The sequence below is a fragment of the Micrasema longulum genome, unplaced genomic scaffold (assembly GCF_059751315.1).
Source record: "Micrasema longulum isolate JH-2025_06_02 unplaced genomic scaffold, ASM5975131v1 h1tg000109l, whole genome shotgun sequence".
NCBI lineage: Eukaryota > Metazoa > Arthropoda > Insecta > Trichoptera > Brachycentridae > Micrasema > Micrasema longulum.
The window spans coordinates 607049-625458 of NW_028277315.1; the positions used below are offsets into that span (position 1 = coordinate 607049).

The window sequence follows — 18410 nt, forward strand, 5'->3', positions numbered from 1 at the left end:
TTTATAATTTTCTCAAACTGAACGGTTTTGGTAGGTAGGAAGAAATTACCTTAAGGCAATATGCCCGCCCTTATATATATATAAAGTGTCAAATAAATAAACTTTTGTCTCCTCGCAATTACTAAAATGCCTATACTCGTTTATACGCCAAGATAATGCACAAATCGATCTAAAAAAGCGATGGTATAACCTTTCACTGGTAAGTTATGTTTTTCTCTGAATCAATACTTGTTGAAAATAGCTATTTTAATGTTGAAAAACGTCTTATTAATATGTTACAATTCGTGAGTTATCTCCTGTCTCCATCCTGCTTAGTTAGTCGGGCGTAAAGCGAAACGACAAACAAAGGTGACGCGTATGCGAAAGGGAGCGACATACTAAATGGAACTTGCAGTAGATAGATGTAAACAGTCCGTGCTTTTTACTGCACTACGTATTTGCTTGGCGTGACGACACTTGCTCCCTTCGCTGGTCATTACCTTGCCTCTGGGACGACTTTTTAGCTCGATTTTGTTCGGAGTATTATCTCCATATATTATATCTCAATGGTTTACAATATGAATACTGAACACTGTCAAAAGAAAAAAAGCCTCCTACTTTGGTCTCCTATTCCGCAATGAGAAGTATGCCCTTCTCCAACTTATTATGGAAGGAAAAATAGAGGGCAGGCGGGGTGTGGCGCAGAAAAGAGCATCATGGCTCAGAAATCTCAGACAGTGGTTCGGTGTGCCGGGCGTATCATCGCGTAATGAATTCAGAATGTTGGTCGCCAACCTCTGCTCCGGCAGGAGCGGCAAAGAACAAGAAGAGGTTCACAATATTTTTAATGCGTCATAATCTGGGAGGGAAGTAGGCAAAATCGAATCTAGAAAACGCTTTATTTTTAACTACTTTTTATTTTTTCAATTACTCAAACCGGCAGGTATTTTTTTTTATTTGTGTAAATGTAACGGTTTTTTATTTAAGTCCTAAACTGTGGAATCATCTCCCATCCACTATTCAAGATGTTTTATTAAATTTATAAATTTTAATTTTTAATAATTATTAATGATTTATAATATTTATATTACATTGCAAATGGCGGCTTTCTATTCATTAACTTCTTACTTATAGTCTTTTTGAAGTTCCTGATTTGATCAAATGTATCTATTTTAATTCGCCTAACAGGCCAAGGAGCCATTATATTTATCTCAGGTATATTAATATATCCAAGTCAAATTTGCAAATTAATTCATCTGTTCCTGTCGAAATGCGATCTATGCGATACTCTGTTATCTGTGGAAATGCGATCTCTCAGGCGAATGTGTGGTAAAACTATGTATGATAGATGTACAAATGTTGAGATCCGTACATTATGCAAGGCTGAGATAAGCATTATCGACAAAATCAAGAAAGGAGCTCTGCGCTGGTTTGGACATGTAGAGCGAATGGACAGCGAAAGACCGGCTAGGAATATTTACAATGCGAATGTTGATGGGTGCAGAAACAGGGGAAGACCGAGAAAGACATGGCATGACCAAATCCAACAAATACTTGAAGATGAACATGTCAAACATCGGAATAATCGGCGCGCGTGCTTGATAACATCTATGGATGTAGAGGAAGCGAGATCTGTATGCAAAGATATAGTGATGTGGCGTTCTATCCTCTCTGCCTACACTTACGGGGAAACGGCGAGGTGGTTTGTTGTTGTTGTTGTAATTCTATGTTCCCGAGAATTCACTCTATCGGGAACAAACACACTTACAACCAAAAAATTGATGCATTTCCTGCAACTTTATCAAACTTCAAGAAACAATTCAGTAGTCTGATGGCAGAAGGGACGATCTATAATTTTCAAAAATGTTCTGGAGAGCTGAAATACGTCTCAATTTCAAGACTTTAATCCACAAACTAAAATATTTTAGTGTTGCTTTTCAATAATAAATTACCATTCTAAATGAAGCTGATTTTTTTTTTCTGCGTGTATTTACTGAAATATTAATTAAAACTTTTGAAAACTTAAACATAGACAAAAATACAGATGGTCCCTTCTGCAATCTGACTACCGAATTATTCTTTTAATTTTCGCATAATAATTTAATTTCTAATATTTTAATTTGTTTTCAAATTTTTGCATGTATTTTTTTATATTTTCAATTGTATTTTATTATTTGTAAATTGTTCATATGTAAGGGCGTTAATAAATAAATAAATTTTTAGCGATGGAGATAGCGTTTGTAATCAATCGCGGCCCGGGTTTGATGATTTAACACGTGTTTTATTGTGACTTTGCAACCAATCAAGCGCTTTTGATGCATGGCACGTGCATTGCACATTAATCGTCACTACGTTAAAAAAAATCATTTGTGAGAATAATGATTCTGATTGTGACACACTTTACCGAAAATCATAACAATCTAATTTGAGTTACAACCGTCCTTTGATCTGTGTAATATCTTACTGCAGTCACAAAATAATGACACTCGAAGTGTTACAGTTGCTATTATGCGTCATTGAATAGCACGTGTGAGATGCAATGACGTGACATCGAATTATATGCACTATCAAAATGCCATAATACGAGTACACATACGATATGCAGTATAAAAAAATAATCTAATCACTGAGGAGTCATTTATTTACGAATGATATTGATAAAAATAACAATGAATTTCTTAACATATTACAACAGAGATGTAGAACATTTTAGAGAAGGTAATATAGATGTCTAGGCATCTACAGAGCTTATGACCCTTTTAACTGGTTTTTGTGGGCACTTTACGCACTGTGTAACATTCACCATTCTAACTATATTTTAACATCTATATCTCTTCAATTCTTCTATCTGTTGATGCTTGTGAAGTTAAAATGCCGAAGCCTTTATTTATGCGGGTGAGATTCGTGTAATTGAATTATTTCACCTACATACCAGGCAACGCCTGTAAATGTTATTTATGAAAATTACCTGAAAATGTTATTTTTTCAATTTCTATACTTCTTCGTGGACCAGGTGGATTTACCAACAATATTTTGAGTTTGTCCAAATTTTTGTTACAAGGAATTTTATTTAAATTTGTTGCAACAGAGAGGGAAAACATTTTTGAAAAGGAAATTTAAAAGTCTAGGCATTTACAGGGCTTATGACCTGTCATTAGCTGGTTTAAATGGCCACTTCACAAACTGTGCAACATTCAGCATTTTGCCTATGTTTGAACATCCATATTTCTTCAATTCTTCCATCTGTTGATTTCAGTGAAGTTAAAGAGCTGAAACCTTTATTGTTGTGAAGAGATTCATTTGACTGAAGATGGAAGAATTGATGAAATTTGGATGTTCAAACATGGGCAAAATGGTGAATATTACACAGTGTGTAAAGTGGCCACTTAAACCAGCCAATGAAAGGTCATAAGCCCTGTAAATGCCTTGACTTGCATATTCCCTTATTTAAGGTATTCTCCATACATGTTGTAATTTGTTAATCTTAATGACTCCCGAGGTGGTGAAATCCAGTATTTTGTCTACAAACTCAAATATTAAAAGTTTAGGATTTTAAAAATTATTTTTCATAAAACTACACCCTAAAATACACCATAAAACATTATTTTAATGCAATACAAAAAATCATGAATTTAAGTGTCAAACCAGTAAAAAAAAATTAAATCAGTAAATAATTCGAAAAAAAAAAATACAAAATAGATTTTTTTTTATAAAAGTGATATGATCTTTTCAATGAACAAAATCTGACGTTTGCCATATTATATGACACTTTACTTTGCGTCCGTGCTCTGGGGTGACAACAATGTAAAATATGCTAAAAATATATTAAATATTTATTTATTCTGACTCCGTCATTTACATTTATAATTAGACCACTATTGTGGGACCATTTTAAGAGATGCAAAAATATTTTTTGTTGTTCGCGTTCAGCATTTGCTACATTCTGACACGGCATTGTCGCCAGTAAATAAATATGCAGTACATTCGTGAGACAATCTTCGAGAATTGGTATTGGTGAATATTTTAGCCTTAGAACTTATGCTTAACTTTCGTATCTAGTTGGATGGCCAATTGTGACTAGTTGACTGAAGTAAAATAATTCTGGGCCTATTTCACACACGAGCTGTATTCTTTACCGGCTTAATCCGACTGGATACGGAACTTATATAAAACTAGAATTTTTACATTGCTTTGTCAAGATTGAGTGAAAAATCAATATTCATGTGGGATAAAAAAAAATTTTTTTAGTTATAATTTACGTACAAAAAGATATGATGTTCAAACGTAGGCAGAATGGTAAATGTTGCACAGTGTGTTAAGTGGTCACTTAAACCAATGATAGGTCATGGATCTTTGTATTAGGGAATATACATGTTAAAGAAAATCTACTTCTAGGTCAGCAATTGATTCAGGAAGAGGAAAACTTGTCGAAATCCGGCGCTCCCCAAACACTAGATTTGAAAATCGTGCTTTTGCCATAGCCGGCCCCTCTGCCTGGAACCAATTTCCTTCAAACTTACGAATCATTGACAGCCCAGTCAGTTCAGATCCCGACTAAAATCTTACTTCTTTAGATTATCATACCCTCAATTTTCAAATCGGAAAATACAATATGTTACTTTTGTTTAGTTAGAATGTAAGTTTAAGTATACAATTGTAAAGCGCCCTTGAGGTAATTTTTCACAAAAATGGCGCTATATAAATCAGCCAAATATTATTATTATTATTATTAATCCCTGTACATGCCTAGACTTCCACATTCCCTTCTCAAATTTCTTTCCCTCTCTGTTGCATGTTGCAAAAAAAACAAGAATTATAAATTGAGTTAAAAATGAATTATTAACAGTTTTAATATTTAGAAATTATTAATCATAACACACATGTTAAACCCATTAATAGGCAATATGCGTAGACGCGGACTTGTAGAAATTCCCATTAAAAATACATTAAAAAAAAAAATGTAGTGGCACAATTATTATTTTTATATTATTATTTATGTCGTCATCCTTAGTTAATTGGTAATAATTCCTTGTATGTGACAGAGAAAGTAATGATTATATAAAAAAAAGATAAGGTGAGAAAGACGTTTACAAAAAGAGATATAAAAAAGACGGGAAGTCGAGTTTGGCCTATTCTTATTAATTTTTGCGTATCGATCTTTTCCAATTAATTATTAAAAAAATAGAAAAATAATTGATTTTTAACAGGTATTATTGTGTTCTTTTAAGACTGATAAAATAATTTATTTAAATAAAAGTGATCCAAAATCGTTTTTAACGTAAATTACGTAGTGGTATATACAAACTGAAAAGTGTTTATTAGTCTTCGTTCCTCATGTCCAACCTGAAGAACGATGGAGGCGAATCGTCACCCAGACTGATATAGACTTAAATTTCCGCCCAGAGCGGAAAAATAGCTAACTGAAGCAGAATTTTCAACCTGGAAATTTCTCATGAATTTCTTCTCAGGGGAAAATTTCCAACCTAAAGAACATTCGTCACAAGAGTCACCCAACCGAACCGCAACCAAGTATTAGTGACGAAAATATTTGCGTGCAAAGAGTACCCCGAGAAGAATTTTCACGCTACAAACCAACCAGTATTATCGTAGTTTTATTTAAAGTTATTTATTGAAATTTCCAACCAAGGCAAACAAGGCATTTTTCAAAAAGTTACTTTTTGAGGAAAAAAATTATGCAATCATAATTATTAAACGTACGACCTGAAAAAAACCTTGTTTTGGCAAATTAACAACCAGAAGAAGAAAATTTCATCCCAAAGAAAAACTAGATTTTATGAAATTTCCAACCCGAAGCAAAAGTGTTTTGAAAAATATCCAACCTGAAATAAGCGTTGTTTTCTAAAATTTCCACCCTAAAACCTGATTGTTTCGTGAGGACTTTTTTTTCGAGAGTGGAAATTTCTCGGTTGGGAAATTTCTGGTTGGAAGAAAGAGTTCGGCCTCGCGATTTTCGCTACCAGAAACTTCACCGGGTGCGGCGCCTCCCCGCGCCTGCCCGCCACCACCATTCCCTCCATCAGCATGACGAAGGGGCCGCGAAAGGTGAAACTGGTCATCGTGGTCAACAACAAAAAGGAGTAAGTTCTTCTTACTGTTTTATACCCATCTTTGTAATAATCAAATTTGTCCATTTTCAAAGCGCTGATTTCGTGAGTGATCAATAAGGGCGCTGTACATTTCAATCCGATTGGTTCGTGGTATTACGATTAACTTATGTTTCTAGTAACTTCCTTAGACATAGGCAGCTTTCCTGCTTGCAAAACCAGGGCCGCAGCTTCTGCAACGGGTAGATTCCATAAAATACCTTGGTGTTTATTATTTTTTTTTTTTACATCAACGGTTCAAAAAACCTTTTACAAAAAAAATAATTTGCAAAATAATCACAGCAGTGCACAATAATAATTTAGTACACAATATGAAATAATAGAATAATTAAAACCAAACAATTTAGTGAACACATAATACTAAAGCCAAAAAAGTTAAAAAGAAACATTACATCTCTAGATAAAAGATAACAATAACCATGAGAAAATCTTATGTTCTAAATATAAATATAACACAGTAAACTTAAGAATAACTAGATAATAATAATAATAAAATAAATACAACATTAGTACTTTAAAAATTACAAGTTTTTTAGAGCAATAAAATAAAAATTTTAAAAAATAAAAAAACTTAAATTAACTAAAGAATACCTGTATTTAGTGAAATCATCATCGTCAATTGGTTGGAAGAAGTTGCCATTTGGCAATGAATCCACCAATGTACAATTTAAATTATGTCTAACACGTTAAAATAAAGAAATAAAAAATCACGTATTCCAGGAAACAAAGTTAAATGTAAAAAAATATTTCAAAATAAGTCCATTAATTTTCTATAAAATATAGAGTGAGAATACGTTTGAATTCATGAACACAGTTTGTATTGAAAATATCGAATATTTGTTCAAATTTATTTCAATACCTATGTATCCTGGGTGTAGGTGAGTGCATTTTGAAGTTGGCCCGTGAATTGTTACAAAAAAATAATTCCTTACTTCAAGTGCACCTACCAGGTATTCGAATTTGAATTAGTTCAAGCAGAGCAGGGCTGTCAATTATCGATCTCATTATTTGAAATAAGAATAACAAATCAGCTACAACTCTACGGTCCGACAATTCAAGTAATCTCATTTCATTTCTAAGGAAATCATAACTTAAGGATTCTACAGGTATTTTTAATTTGTAATTTATAAAGCGCAAGAATTTATTTTGTACCCTTTTGATGGCATGAGAATAAATTTCATAGTAGGGAGACCAAACCGAAGAGTTGTATTCAGGTCTACTCCTTACTAATGAGCAGTACAACTGTTTCACAGTAAATACATTTTTGAAATTTTTCCGTTTTATCGAGTTAAACTTGTATTGCAATTTTATTTTTCATGTTTTGTATGCCTTGAAAACATTTTTGTAATGTACATAAACGCGTTAAATAAATAAATTGAAATTGAATAACAAATTTTTAAATTAAAAATTGAAATATGATATGAAATATTCTGTCATTCCTGCACTTATGTACAAATAGAGAGGATGTTTGAACATAGCCAGAATGGTAAAAGTCACACAGTGTGTAAAGTGGCTACTTAAACCAGCCAAAGACCTGTCATAAGCCTTGTAAATTCCTAGACTTCCATACCCCTTTCTCAAAAATGTGTTCTCTCTCTAATCTAATCTCTGTTGCAACAAATTAAGATCTAAATAACTCCCTAGGGAGGAAATCCAGCCTGTCTACAAACATTTAGATAGGCTCAAAACATTATGGATTTAAATACTAACTAAAATAGAGTGTAAAAAAATAATAATAGCTTGACTATGTTGAAGATTTAAATGCCAAGTGTTTTCATTAAAAAAATTACATTATAATTTGATAAATACACTGTGTCTTAAAAAAAATTGTTTGTTTCAATTCAAACTGCTTATACTCAAAAGAAATATCTGCTATCAGTTTTCTCAACTGAATTTAAACCTTATGAAAATTTGCATTTAAGGCTGTAATAATTGCTTAAAGTGACTAAAATGAGTTTTTTTTTGCAGTATCAAGTTTTAAAATTGCATGTTAGCTAATTTTGGGCAAAAAATAAAATATGACACGCTTTTCTCTCACAATTAATCGTAATCATCAAAGCCCTATGATGAAATAATAAAAAAAAAGTTTTTATCAATATCATCGCGATTAACTTGTTTAAATTGTTTTTTGCGTTTTTCTCGAAAGTGGATTTTCAGAGTTAAGGTGGTTCGCGGATTGCGCGGCAGTTCGGTGGCCACCGGTTACTTTGTCATATAATCAGTTATGTCGTTTGAGACCTTTGTATGGCCGGCCGGTTACCATTATGGTAAGTACATACGGTTTTCCTACTCCCACCAATTAATTTCATCTCGACAATATTATAACTTGCATCATCTCATCCGTGACATGGTGCATTGTCAGGACGTCGGGAGACGCGTACGAACAATAATGTATTCATTCACGACTGCATCAAAAGTAAAAACGTACGCAAACAGCGGTGGCGTATTTTGTAGCTAATTCGTTTCGTAAATTCAGTCGTATCGTATGAAAGGGAATAAGAGCTAAATACAATTTTGATTGCGTTAGAAAGAGATGGATATATGACGACGATCGAAATTTTGACAAAATAATCCTCCCGAAAGGAAACAGATATCATAAGATGGAGGCGAATTCTTTTTATGAATGACAAAAACTACCCATTCTAGATTACGCCGATGTTTCCATGACTGATTTAAGCTGTGAGCAACTCTATAAACTTGAGCGACTTCAGAATACATGCATAAGGTTTTTTTTGTCTTAGGAAATATTCTAAAATAAATAAATATTATCACTCCCTCTCACTTCTGTTTAATGTACCTTATAGTCCTAACGCTCCTATATACCTCCGTGAAAAATTTCAACGCTTATTAGTTCATGATTTACCTCTTCGTTCTAATTCTCAAAGCATTATCTTAATATCCATCCACAATTCTTCTTTTTTTAAACTCGTATAGTGTCCATGCGGCATCTCCCATCCACCATCAAAGATTAAAGAACTTCTACAGTTTCTCTGTTTAAATCACGTCTGACGAAACATCTCTTCCTTAATCTCTCCTTTTTTTTCTTTTTCCCATTGATTTAAGGTAATTTATATATAAATCCTGTTATATCAATGTTTATATATATATTTAGCTTTTTTTATTTTAATTTTCTATTGGATGTGTTTTGTAAATTATAATAATTCAACTTTTATTTTATTGGTTGGTTGGAAGAAATTGCCATTTGACAATAAGCCCGTCAGTGTACAAATACCACTATGTACAAAAAGTTGAATAAATAAATTTAAAAAATCTAAACAATCATCTAATTCTCTTCTTTCAAACATCAAATATATAAACCTTCTTAAAAAATATTAAGCCAAAGACAAAGTATCTAAATATAATAGATCTGGCACATACCAATTAAACTGTAATGATTACGATTCAATCTACATTAGAAAAACTGAAATAATACTTATAAATCACTAATCATATTTTTTCTATATTCACTAACCATCTGATAGAATATAATTATATAAATTATATAATATTCAATAAAATAATTGTACTTTTTTGCATGCGTTTACATTTTGGCTCATATATGGTCACACTGATGATAAAACATCTAAAAAATATGAAAATGTGAAATTATACATAACGAATTTCATAAGGAACATTATTGCGACTTTAAGCATTACCCGAAACACTTAATTTGGTTAAATTGACCAAGCCGTATTATTTTTTTTCCGTTTTTTAAATAGTTTTTTTTACATCTGTGTGGCCAATATGTGAAGCAAAATGTAGTCGGGTAAAAAAAATAAAAAAAAACTTAAATCAATCACTCTCTAGATGGTAGAGATGATTATAAGCACCACCACTGGACAGTAAAAAGAAGATTACGGGTTTGAGTTGACCATCCCTGCAATGCTCGATGGCCTTGCGGCCGCGTGAGAGTATGTGTGACCGTGTGTGTGTGAGGAAGCAATTGGCGGGTAATTAAAAGTTCTCGGTACTGGGAACAATCAATGAAGACACAATAAGCCATCGCCATGAAAGATCGTTAATCTTAAACCAGGGGTGATAATCCAAACGGTCTTGCGGCCGTAGAAAACACTCTTATCTCACGTATTTTGTAATTTATTTATTTAGATAGTTGTACATATAAAAATTTAACGCCTAGTTATACCTTAACTGTTTCTTTTTCTTCACGTGTCATGACGGGTTCCCCGACGTTGACGATCACTTGGGAGAAAGCTTCCCTATCCTGAGCAGTGTGAAATAGCTCCTCTACAGTTCTAATCCTGGTCCATGCTCGGATGTTTCGAAGCCAGGAAAGCTGTTTTCTTCCGACCCCTCTACGTCCCTCGATCTTCTTCCTCGTGACAAGCTGAAGTATGTCATATTTATCACCTCTCAACACATGGCCAAAATATGAAATCTTACGGAGCTTAACAGTGGTGAATAGTTCCCTATTAGTATTGGCTCTACGTAACACTTCATTGTTGGTTATCATATCGGTCCAAGATATTCTTAACATTCTACGGTGGATCCACATTTCAAATGCTTCAGGGCGGTTTATAATATTAACTTTTAGAGTCCACGCCTCTACAGCGTACAGTAAGACAGACCATATATAACATTTGACCATTCGTTGTCTCAGCTTAAGGTTTATATTATCGTTACGAAGAAGATTTTTCATTTTGTTAAATCTTGTTCGGGCTGCTTCTTTTTTTTATTTTTAAATAATATTAGCATTTAGAAAATAACACATATTGAGAACAGCAAAGAAACAAAGCTAAATATACAACTTTTTTTTTATTATATAAATAAAACACGAGTGATACTTTAATCCACAAATTTGAAATATCCAGTGACCGGTTTCATCGCTTTCGCGACATCTTCGAGACTGGTATCTTTATTAAAAAGTTAAATGTATTTATACAGAACAGAGGTAAGGATACATAATTCAAAGTTACATGCTTTTTTAATGAGTTTTGTTTTAGTTTTGTTTCCATAAACCAAAAATAATAACAATAATATACAAAAATAATTTCAAAAACAAAACATCGTTATAAAATCCAGACGCTTTCAGATGCCACTCTATCTACCTATATAGGTGTTCGTTTTTAACAAAAATCATCGCCATCCCACAAAACGATGCGATTGACCCAGCATCTCTAATATCTTTTGGCATCTCATTAAACATCTTATTTTATATTTTTATTTCATTTTATTTGGGATTTTTACAGCTATTACATAAACAAAATAATTAGAAAAATCTTAACAATACTAAAGCCAATTAAAAAATTCCACTGTAAATATAATCATTTTTTTTTTTTATCATTTATCATTTATTTATTCATATATATGTACATTACAAAATAAAATATCTTAATTCATACATATATAAATAATTAGGTAAAATTAGGTATATGTAAAAAAAACACATTAGTATACATAATATCCAAAGAATAATATGTTAAAAAAGTAAGAGAATCTTGTAACGAAAAACTCCCTCAGAGACGTGAAAAATGTCAATGTCCAAAGTGATATTGTTCAACATAGAGATAGCCCTTCCAACAGGCATAACCATTGGCAGGTTGGTCCTGTATATTGGAATGTGAAACAGTCTATGTTGACGCTGTCTAAGGTAATTATCAGGAACATAAAAGCTAATGCTCCGCATAATTTCAGGGTTGTCAATAATACCGCTCAACAATCGAAAGAAGTGCGTTGTTAAATACACATTCCTTCTAGTCTTCAAACTGCTGTAACCAAGCATACCCTGGAGAAACTCAGTGGGATAAAGCCATGGATAATATCCGCACTCCCTCATGTAGAGAATGACACATAATATATAAGAAAAGAAGTTTAGTAATTGTATTTGTGTGACGTTTGTATTCATGTGTATGTGAATGTGTGTATGCGTGAATGTATGAGGGAGAGGATACATGTGCGTGTGGGAATGAAAGAGGGATCTTAAGTCCTTTATGATACAGATTGTTTTGAGTTGCCTAGATTCTTGTTTTGGGGAGTCTGAAACCTTCACCTACCCTCGTAGGATAGCGATGAATTTGGTTATTACGCTGAACATCACAAAACATGTCCGGTAGTCAGATGGCAGAAGGGACCATCTGTAATTTTCAAAAATCTTCAGGAGAGCTGAAATACGTCTTAATTTCAAGACTAACTAAAATATTTTAGTGTTGCTTTACAGTAATAAATTACCATTCTAAATGACGCTGATTTTTCGATTTTTTTTTCTGCGTGTATTTACTGAAATATTAATTAAAACTTTTGAAAACTTAAACACAGACAAAAATACAGATGGTCCCTTCTGCCATCTGACTACCGATGTATTCGGGTAAAAATTTATTTTTTATATAAATTTATATTTGAAGCACTAACTTTGTGGTTATTCATTATAATAAAATAAATAAAACAACTTTGTTTTTAACCACTAATTAAACAATAGAGGCGGATTCTTTTTATAAATGACATTTTTTCAAAACAATTATCGAATTCCCTAACATCAAACGTTAAACCGGCGTTCTACACAACTAATAAAAAAGAACATTATTAAAAAATCACAAAGACAAAGTCCATAAATATAATTAATCTGGGATATACCAATTAAATTGTAATGATTGCGATTCAATCTACATTGGAAAAACTAATAGAAACTTCAATTTTAGTGTAAAAGAACACTTAAGATGCTTAAATAATAATATTTTTCTGAATTGGACAAACTCAAATATTGTAATGAAACCAACTGGTCCAAGAAGAAGTTGAAAAATTGAAAAATTGTTTTCAGGCGTTGCCTAGTATGTGAAATAATTCAGTCAGATGAATCTCTTCGCAACAATAAAGGTTTCAGCTCCTTAATTTCACTAAAATCAACAAATGGAAGAATTGAAGAAATATGGTTGTTCAAACATAGGCAAAATGGTGAATGTTACACAGTGTGTAAAGTGGCCACTTAAACCAGCCAATGACAGGTCATAAGCCCTGTAAATGCCTTGACTTCCATATTCCCTTATTTAAGGTATTCTCCATCCCTGTTGTAATTTTTTATATAAGGAGTACCTAAGGTAGTTTGTCAGGTAAAATCACTAAAATGTTTTTTCCAACGCTGGCTGATGCAGCAAACTTCCGTCGTCATCACCAAAGTACTTTCGAAACGACCCAAATTCTTACCGGACACGGAGCTATGAGAAGTTATCTATATAGGTTTAAATTAAGGAATGATGACTATTGTCCATGCGATGATATTTCTTCACAGGGTATCGAACATCTGTTATTTCAGTGCCCATTTTTCAGTTTGCAACGCAATAATCTTGAAGCAGAATGCAGGAAAGATGGAATATCCTTAACAGATATCAACACTGTAGTTAAAAGTAGTTATCACGCGCCATTGTTCTTGAACTTTGCAACAATGGTGATTGGACTCATAAAGGTAATAAACCAAAATCAGTGATCGAACATCCCATTTCCAAGACAAACAAAAACGATTTTTTCCGAGTACCCAAGCCTTGTACATGACACGTAAGGCTACTAAATACAGGGGTCCAAATATATATATATATATTTTTTTTAATAAAAGGTAGTTTGTATTGCCGGTAAGTACTATGTGTGGCCAACTGTATAGTGTATAGGTAGTAGAAGCGACCTCTCGTTTCATTCATAATGTGATAGTGCGGACGTCTCAACTCAGCAATCAACTTTACAAGGATATTATCCGCGTAGTTACTTTACAACATACAGGATGTTTATTTTTAATTTTTACAGCAAATTGATCAAATCAACCTTTCAAAATATCGGCCCGCATTACAATGGGAAGTCAACAGAATCACATTACAGAAATTTCAAGAACAATTCAAGAGCTAAAGGATGAGATAATGAGGCTCGATACTCTTTGACGGTGGAGAGAGTGCAGAAGAAATTTCTGCGCTATCTGTATCTAAAAGAGTGTGGATATTATCCTTGGCTCTTCCCAACGACTTTTTCTGGGGATGCTAGGCTATCAGTCATTATGGGGGAGGAGGGACGTTCATTTGGGTGTTCAATTTTTTCGGGTGGTCGCATACATAACTCATAAATTCTGATGGATGTAGGTCTGTTTGTACCTGATAACTATCTTCGACAAAGACAGCATTGATTGTTTTACCTACCACGATGCAGAACCAACCTGCCAATGTTTATGCCGGTTGGTAGAGCAATCTTGCTACTTAATCGCTTTGCCTCGGATGTCGACATATTTCACGACATTGGGCCTTCCCTTAGGAAAGCACTTTCTAACTTTTAATTTTTCTTTTTACATTTTGTTATATTAATTTACTATCTACTATAATTTGTGATCCATTATTGTATGTAGATCGAATTGGGTTTTCTTTCTGTAATGTTCTAAATATCTGAATAAAATAAAATAAATGAATAATTTGACACATTAACGACTTCTTCCTTTCCAAGTCGGTCCCTCAATGCTGAAGATCGTGTTCACCATGAACACTTCTGATTAGTCTGTTCCACTCCAGTCTGTCCTCAGCCCGACGAACTGACTCATCAAATTTTAGCCCCGTAGCCACCTTCATTTGGTCAGTCCATCTATATGGGACTCTACTCCGTCTTCTCCTACCTTCAACTCGGCCAGACATTATTGCCTTTTCTAGACTGTCCGGCTCACGTCTAGCAATATGTCCAAAGAAAGACAGTATACACACCACTGATAGACGAGTTGTAAAATGGAGCATTAACGACATTGAACCTCAATTATGCCTTAGCGTCATTGAAAATATGGACCATCCAATAGAGGTATGCCACCGAAGCCGTGGCGAGCGTTTGGCCGATATTTTGATTCACACATAATTGTCATAGATTTTTTTCTTTCTTTCTTTCTCGTATTATAATAATTTTAAAAAAGATAGTTCTTCAAAAAAAAAATTGTTTTATTTACAATTAGCATCGTGCGTTATGGTTGGACCACCCTGTATTTATTAATACGTTTGTATTTTAATTTATTAGGTATCAAAAAAGTTCTGTTCGTTTTTTTCCATTTTGAAAAATGAGCACAGAAAGTTATTAAAAAAAGTAAAATGGCTGCTCTAAAAGATGTTTTGTTAGGTTCAACGTAACAAATATTATTTTATTTGATTAAACGCCTTCAAAATGGAATGTTTTATTTTGTTTTGTCCTCTTGTTCTCTTCATTTGTAAAAAAATGGACACAACTTATATCGATCAACAAATTAATCGATAATGTATTTTCTTTTATTATTTTACAACAAAATAGATAAAAATTCATAGCATCTTCACCGTACACTGCCCAATTGTCGCGAGCAGCTTTGGCAGGGAATATTGAGAATTGAAACGAACATAAACAGATAGAAGAACTGAAGGAATATAGATATTCAAATATTGACAGAATGGTGAATGTTGCACAGTGTGTAAAGTAATGTGGATGCACTATAGTCGTTAAAATATAGCTTGATTATAATGAAATTTGTCAGAAAAAGTGACGACATAACTTTGTAGTGACGTCTAAGGAGTGATTTATATTGACACACGAAAAATCATTATCTGGTATGTAAATTAATTTTTTTAATACAATGCTTGACATATAAATCAACATAAATATATAAAATCAGCTTTAAAACTAAAAAAAAACTTAAATAAACCTAATTATTAACGACGTTTTTACAAGGTTACATAATTTTACAAAAACGTTAGAGATGATGATGAGATGATCGAATAAAAAAATAAAAAATTTGATGTTGTCTATGAAAAAAGTATAAATGTCTTATTTTTTTAGTGAATAATTGTCTTAAACATACCATAATGGACTTGTTTTTGCGTTTTTATATCAATTTTCGGAAACAGAGTTTTATGTTTTCATGAAAAAACTGATTAAATTGATTTGATCGGTACATGATCAGTGATCGGTAATTTCACATCACCATTGACATTAGTTTGGCAGTTGTCATTCTAATCAAGCTATATTTTAAAGACTATAGTCTTTCATATTTTCTTCTGTAAAACGTTCCTTATCTCTGTTGTAATATGTTAATATTTGAATCATTCTGTACGTAAGCGTAAGTGTACTCTTCGTTTAACAAACGGTTGTCATGTCTCATGTCTATATTCCGTATCATCTGATTATTTGCCTGTCAGAACTATGAAGATGTAGCCAGGTTCTCAAAACGTTATCAATGCGTTACACAATTATTATGCTGTGCTTAAGAAACGCCGTCTGAATTTTCTTTATACAGCTTGCCTACCACATACCGCACATCAGCACATAAGTTTCCTTAGCGGTGCCCACATACACAGAAAAGAATCTCGTTGTCGAACGAGAAAAGCTGCTTGAAGGAGCTCTCTGTAACCTGGTAGCCAAGAAAGAAGGTCATCCAGAAGAACATTATACCTCGAATTATACCTCGAATTCATTCATTAGACGTACCTGTAGAAATTATAACGGACTCAGTATTGATGTAGACATTTTTAACTGCACGTTGCATTTGTACAGAAAATTTCTTCATGGGGTCGATTATTTGGGATAGTTGCTGAATGTACATCTTGAGTGGTTTATGCTATGTATGTATATGTGCCGCAGGTAATGTATATGTTTGTGTATGTTTTATATGTGCGTTCATGTGTGTGCGTGGATGGCTCGGAGTGTACATTCGGTATTTTTATTTATTTTAATTTATTACCTCCATGGAAAACGCAAATGTCAACAATTATCCTTTTTTCACTTAAAATTCTTATTTATTTTTTATTTTTTGTCACATTTAATGTTTATATCTTTTTTATTTATGAAAACTTAATTGGTCTTTTTATGTTAAAAAAATGTTGTTTTTAATACTGATTTTGTATGACTGTATGTTTTCTAAATAAAATAAAATAAAAAATAAAACATAATATGCACTTCATTGAATTGAGAAAAGAGGGAAGTGAATTCTTCACTGACTGGGATTAAATGGATTGGACATGATCAATTATATAATTTGACGGTATAGTTGAAGATAGATTCCCTCTAGCGATTATAAAGATATACTACCGACCCCCCACCTTCAAGTTTCGAGTAGGTACATAGATATGAAACAAGGGGAAGCGTACGTGACGGTACACATATCTACGCTCTAAAATGACATAGCTTTAGTATGACGTCATAGTTGAAGATAAAAGTCTCCCGACCGACTATAAAGGTACACTACCGATCCCCCACCATCAAGATTTGATCTACGTACATCGGTTGATACCGACGGGTCTAGAACCCTTCGATACTTTTACGCATTAAAAGTGTCAAAAAAAATTCCACCGAGCAATTTTTCCTTTAATTTTGATTTAACTAATTTTTAAATCGTTTTGAGGTTGGCACTTTTTTTTTCTTAAAAGTCTATTATAAATATGAGAGAGAAATAAGTAAATTTTGAAGTCGAATTTAATTCCGACATAACTGTCACTTTAATAAAACGAACGCCAGATGTGAAAATAATGTCGCTAGATTCTGTCCTATTAACAAATAAGAGTATCTAGACGTTAGAAAGTTAGCACTACACACAAAAATAATTTAGTTATTAATTTTTTTCCATCTATTTTACTATCTTTCCGAGTGTATGCATCGAGACGTTAAAGAAGCCGGCTTTGTAGTCGATCGGTAGATACATACAGACGATCGTTAAGCGTACCGTCTAGGTGATTTCCAAAAATCATACAAAATTCACGTTCAAACGAGCATTTTTTGCTTGAATTGGGATTTATTGGAGTTTTTAATCGCTTTGAAGTGAGCAATTTTTATTACTAAAGACTATTTAAACTATAAATGACGTAAGAAACGTGGACTAATTGTTTGCGGTCATTCCATTGGCTTGTTTCGATCATATGATGTCGATATGACAAGTAGGTAGAACATACCGAGGTAAGATACAGATAGTACAGAAGTTAAGTATACCGTCTCGATATATACATATGAAGATAGCGTTCATAATCGAGGCACTAGTGTTGTTGATATTGTGTTTTATTTTTAAACTTCGCTAAGTCTCGCTTTTCTATTGTTATTTTTAGTCTGTACATTCATAAGTGTGTTGTGCACATTAAAATAACAATAAAACAATAATATTGTAATAACTATTTTATGCGCAATGAGTTCCCTTGCCACGTACAGGGTCACCGAAAAATAATATCCCTATAATTTGATGCGTGTTACATTGAGATATAATATATAGAGATGACACTCCGTACAAACCCGAGCTAAAAAATCGTCCCCCAAGAAAAGTGAATGACCAGTGGAGGGAGCACTAGTCGTCACGTCATATCACGTCGACTTTGGCAAGCAAAACACGCAGTACAG

General features: G+C 33.0%; 1 protein-coding gene across 1 annotated transcript in view; it reads left to right on the forward strand.

Moving 5' to 3' along the window:
• Positions 1-645: 645 nt before the first annotated feature.
• The window catches only part of Mitf (transcription factor Mitf), a 76351-nt gene continuing 58586 nt past the window's right edge, over positions 646-18410 (forward strand). The window contains exons 1-2 of the mRNA XM_088237983.1: positions 646-810; positions 5893-6077. Of these exons, the coding sequence (XP_088094109.1) occupies positions 646-810; positions 5893-6077 (350 nt within the window). The remainder of the gene's footprint in view (positions 811-5892; positions 6078-18410) is intronic.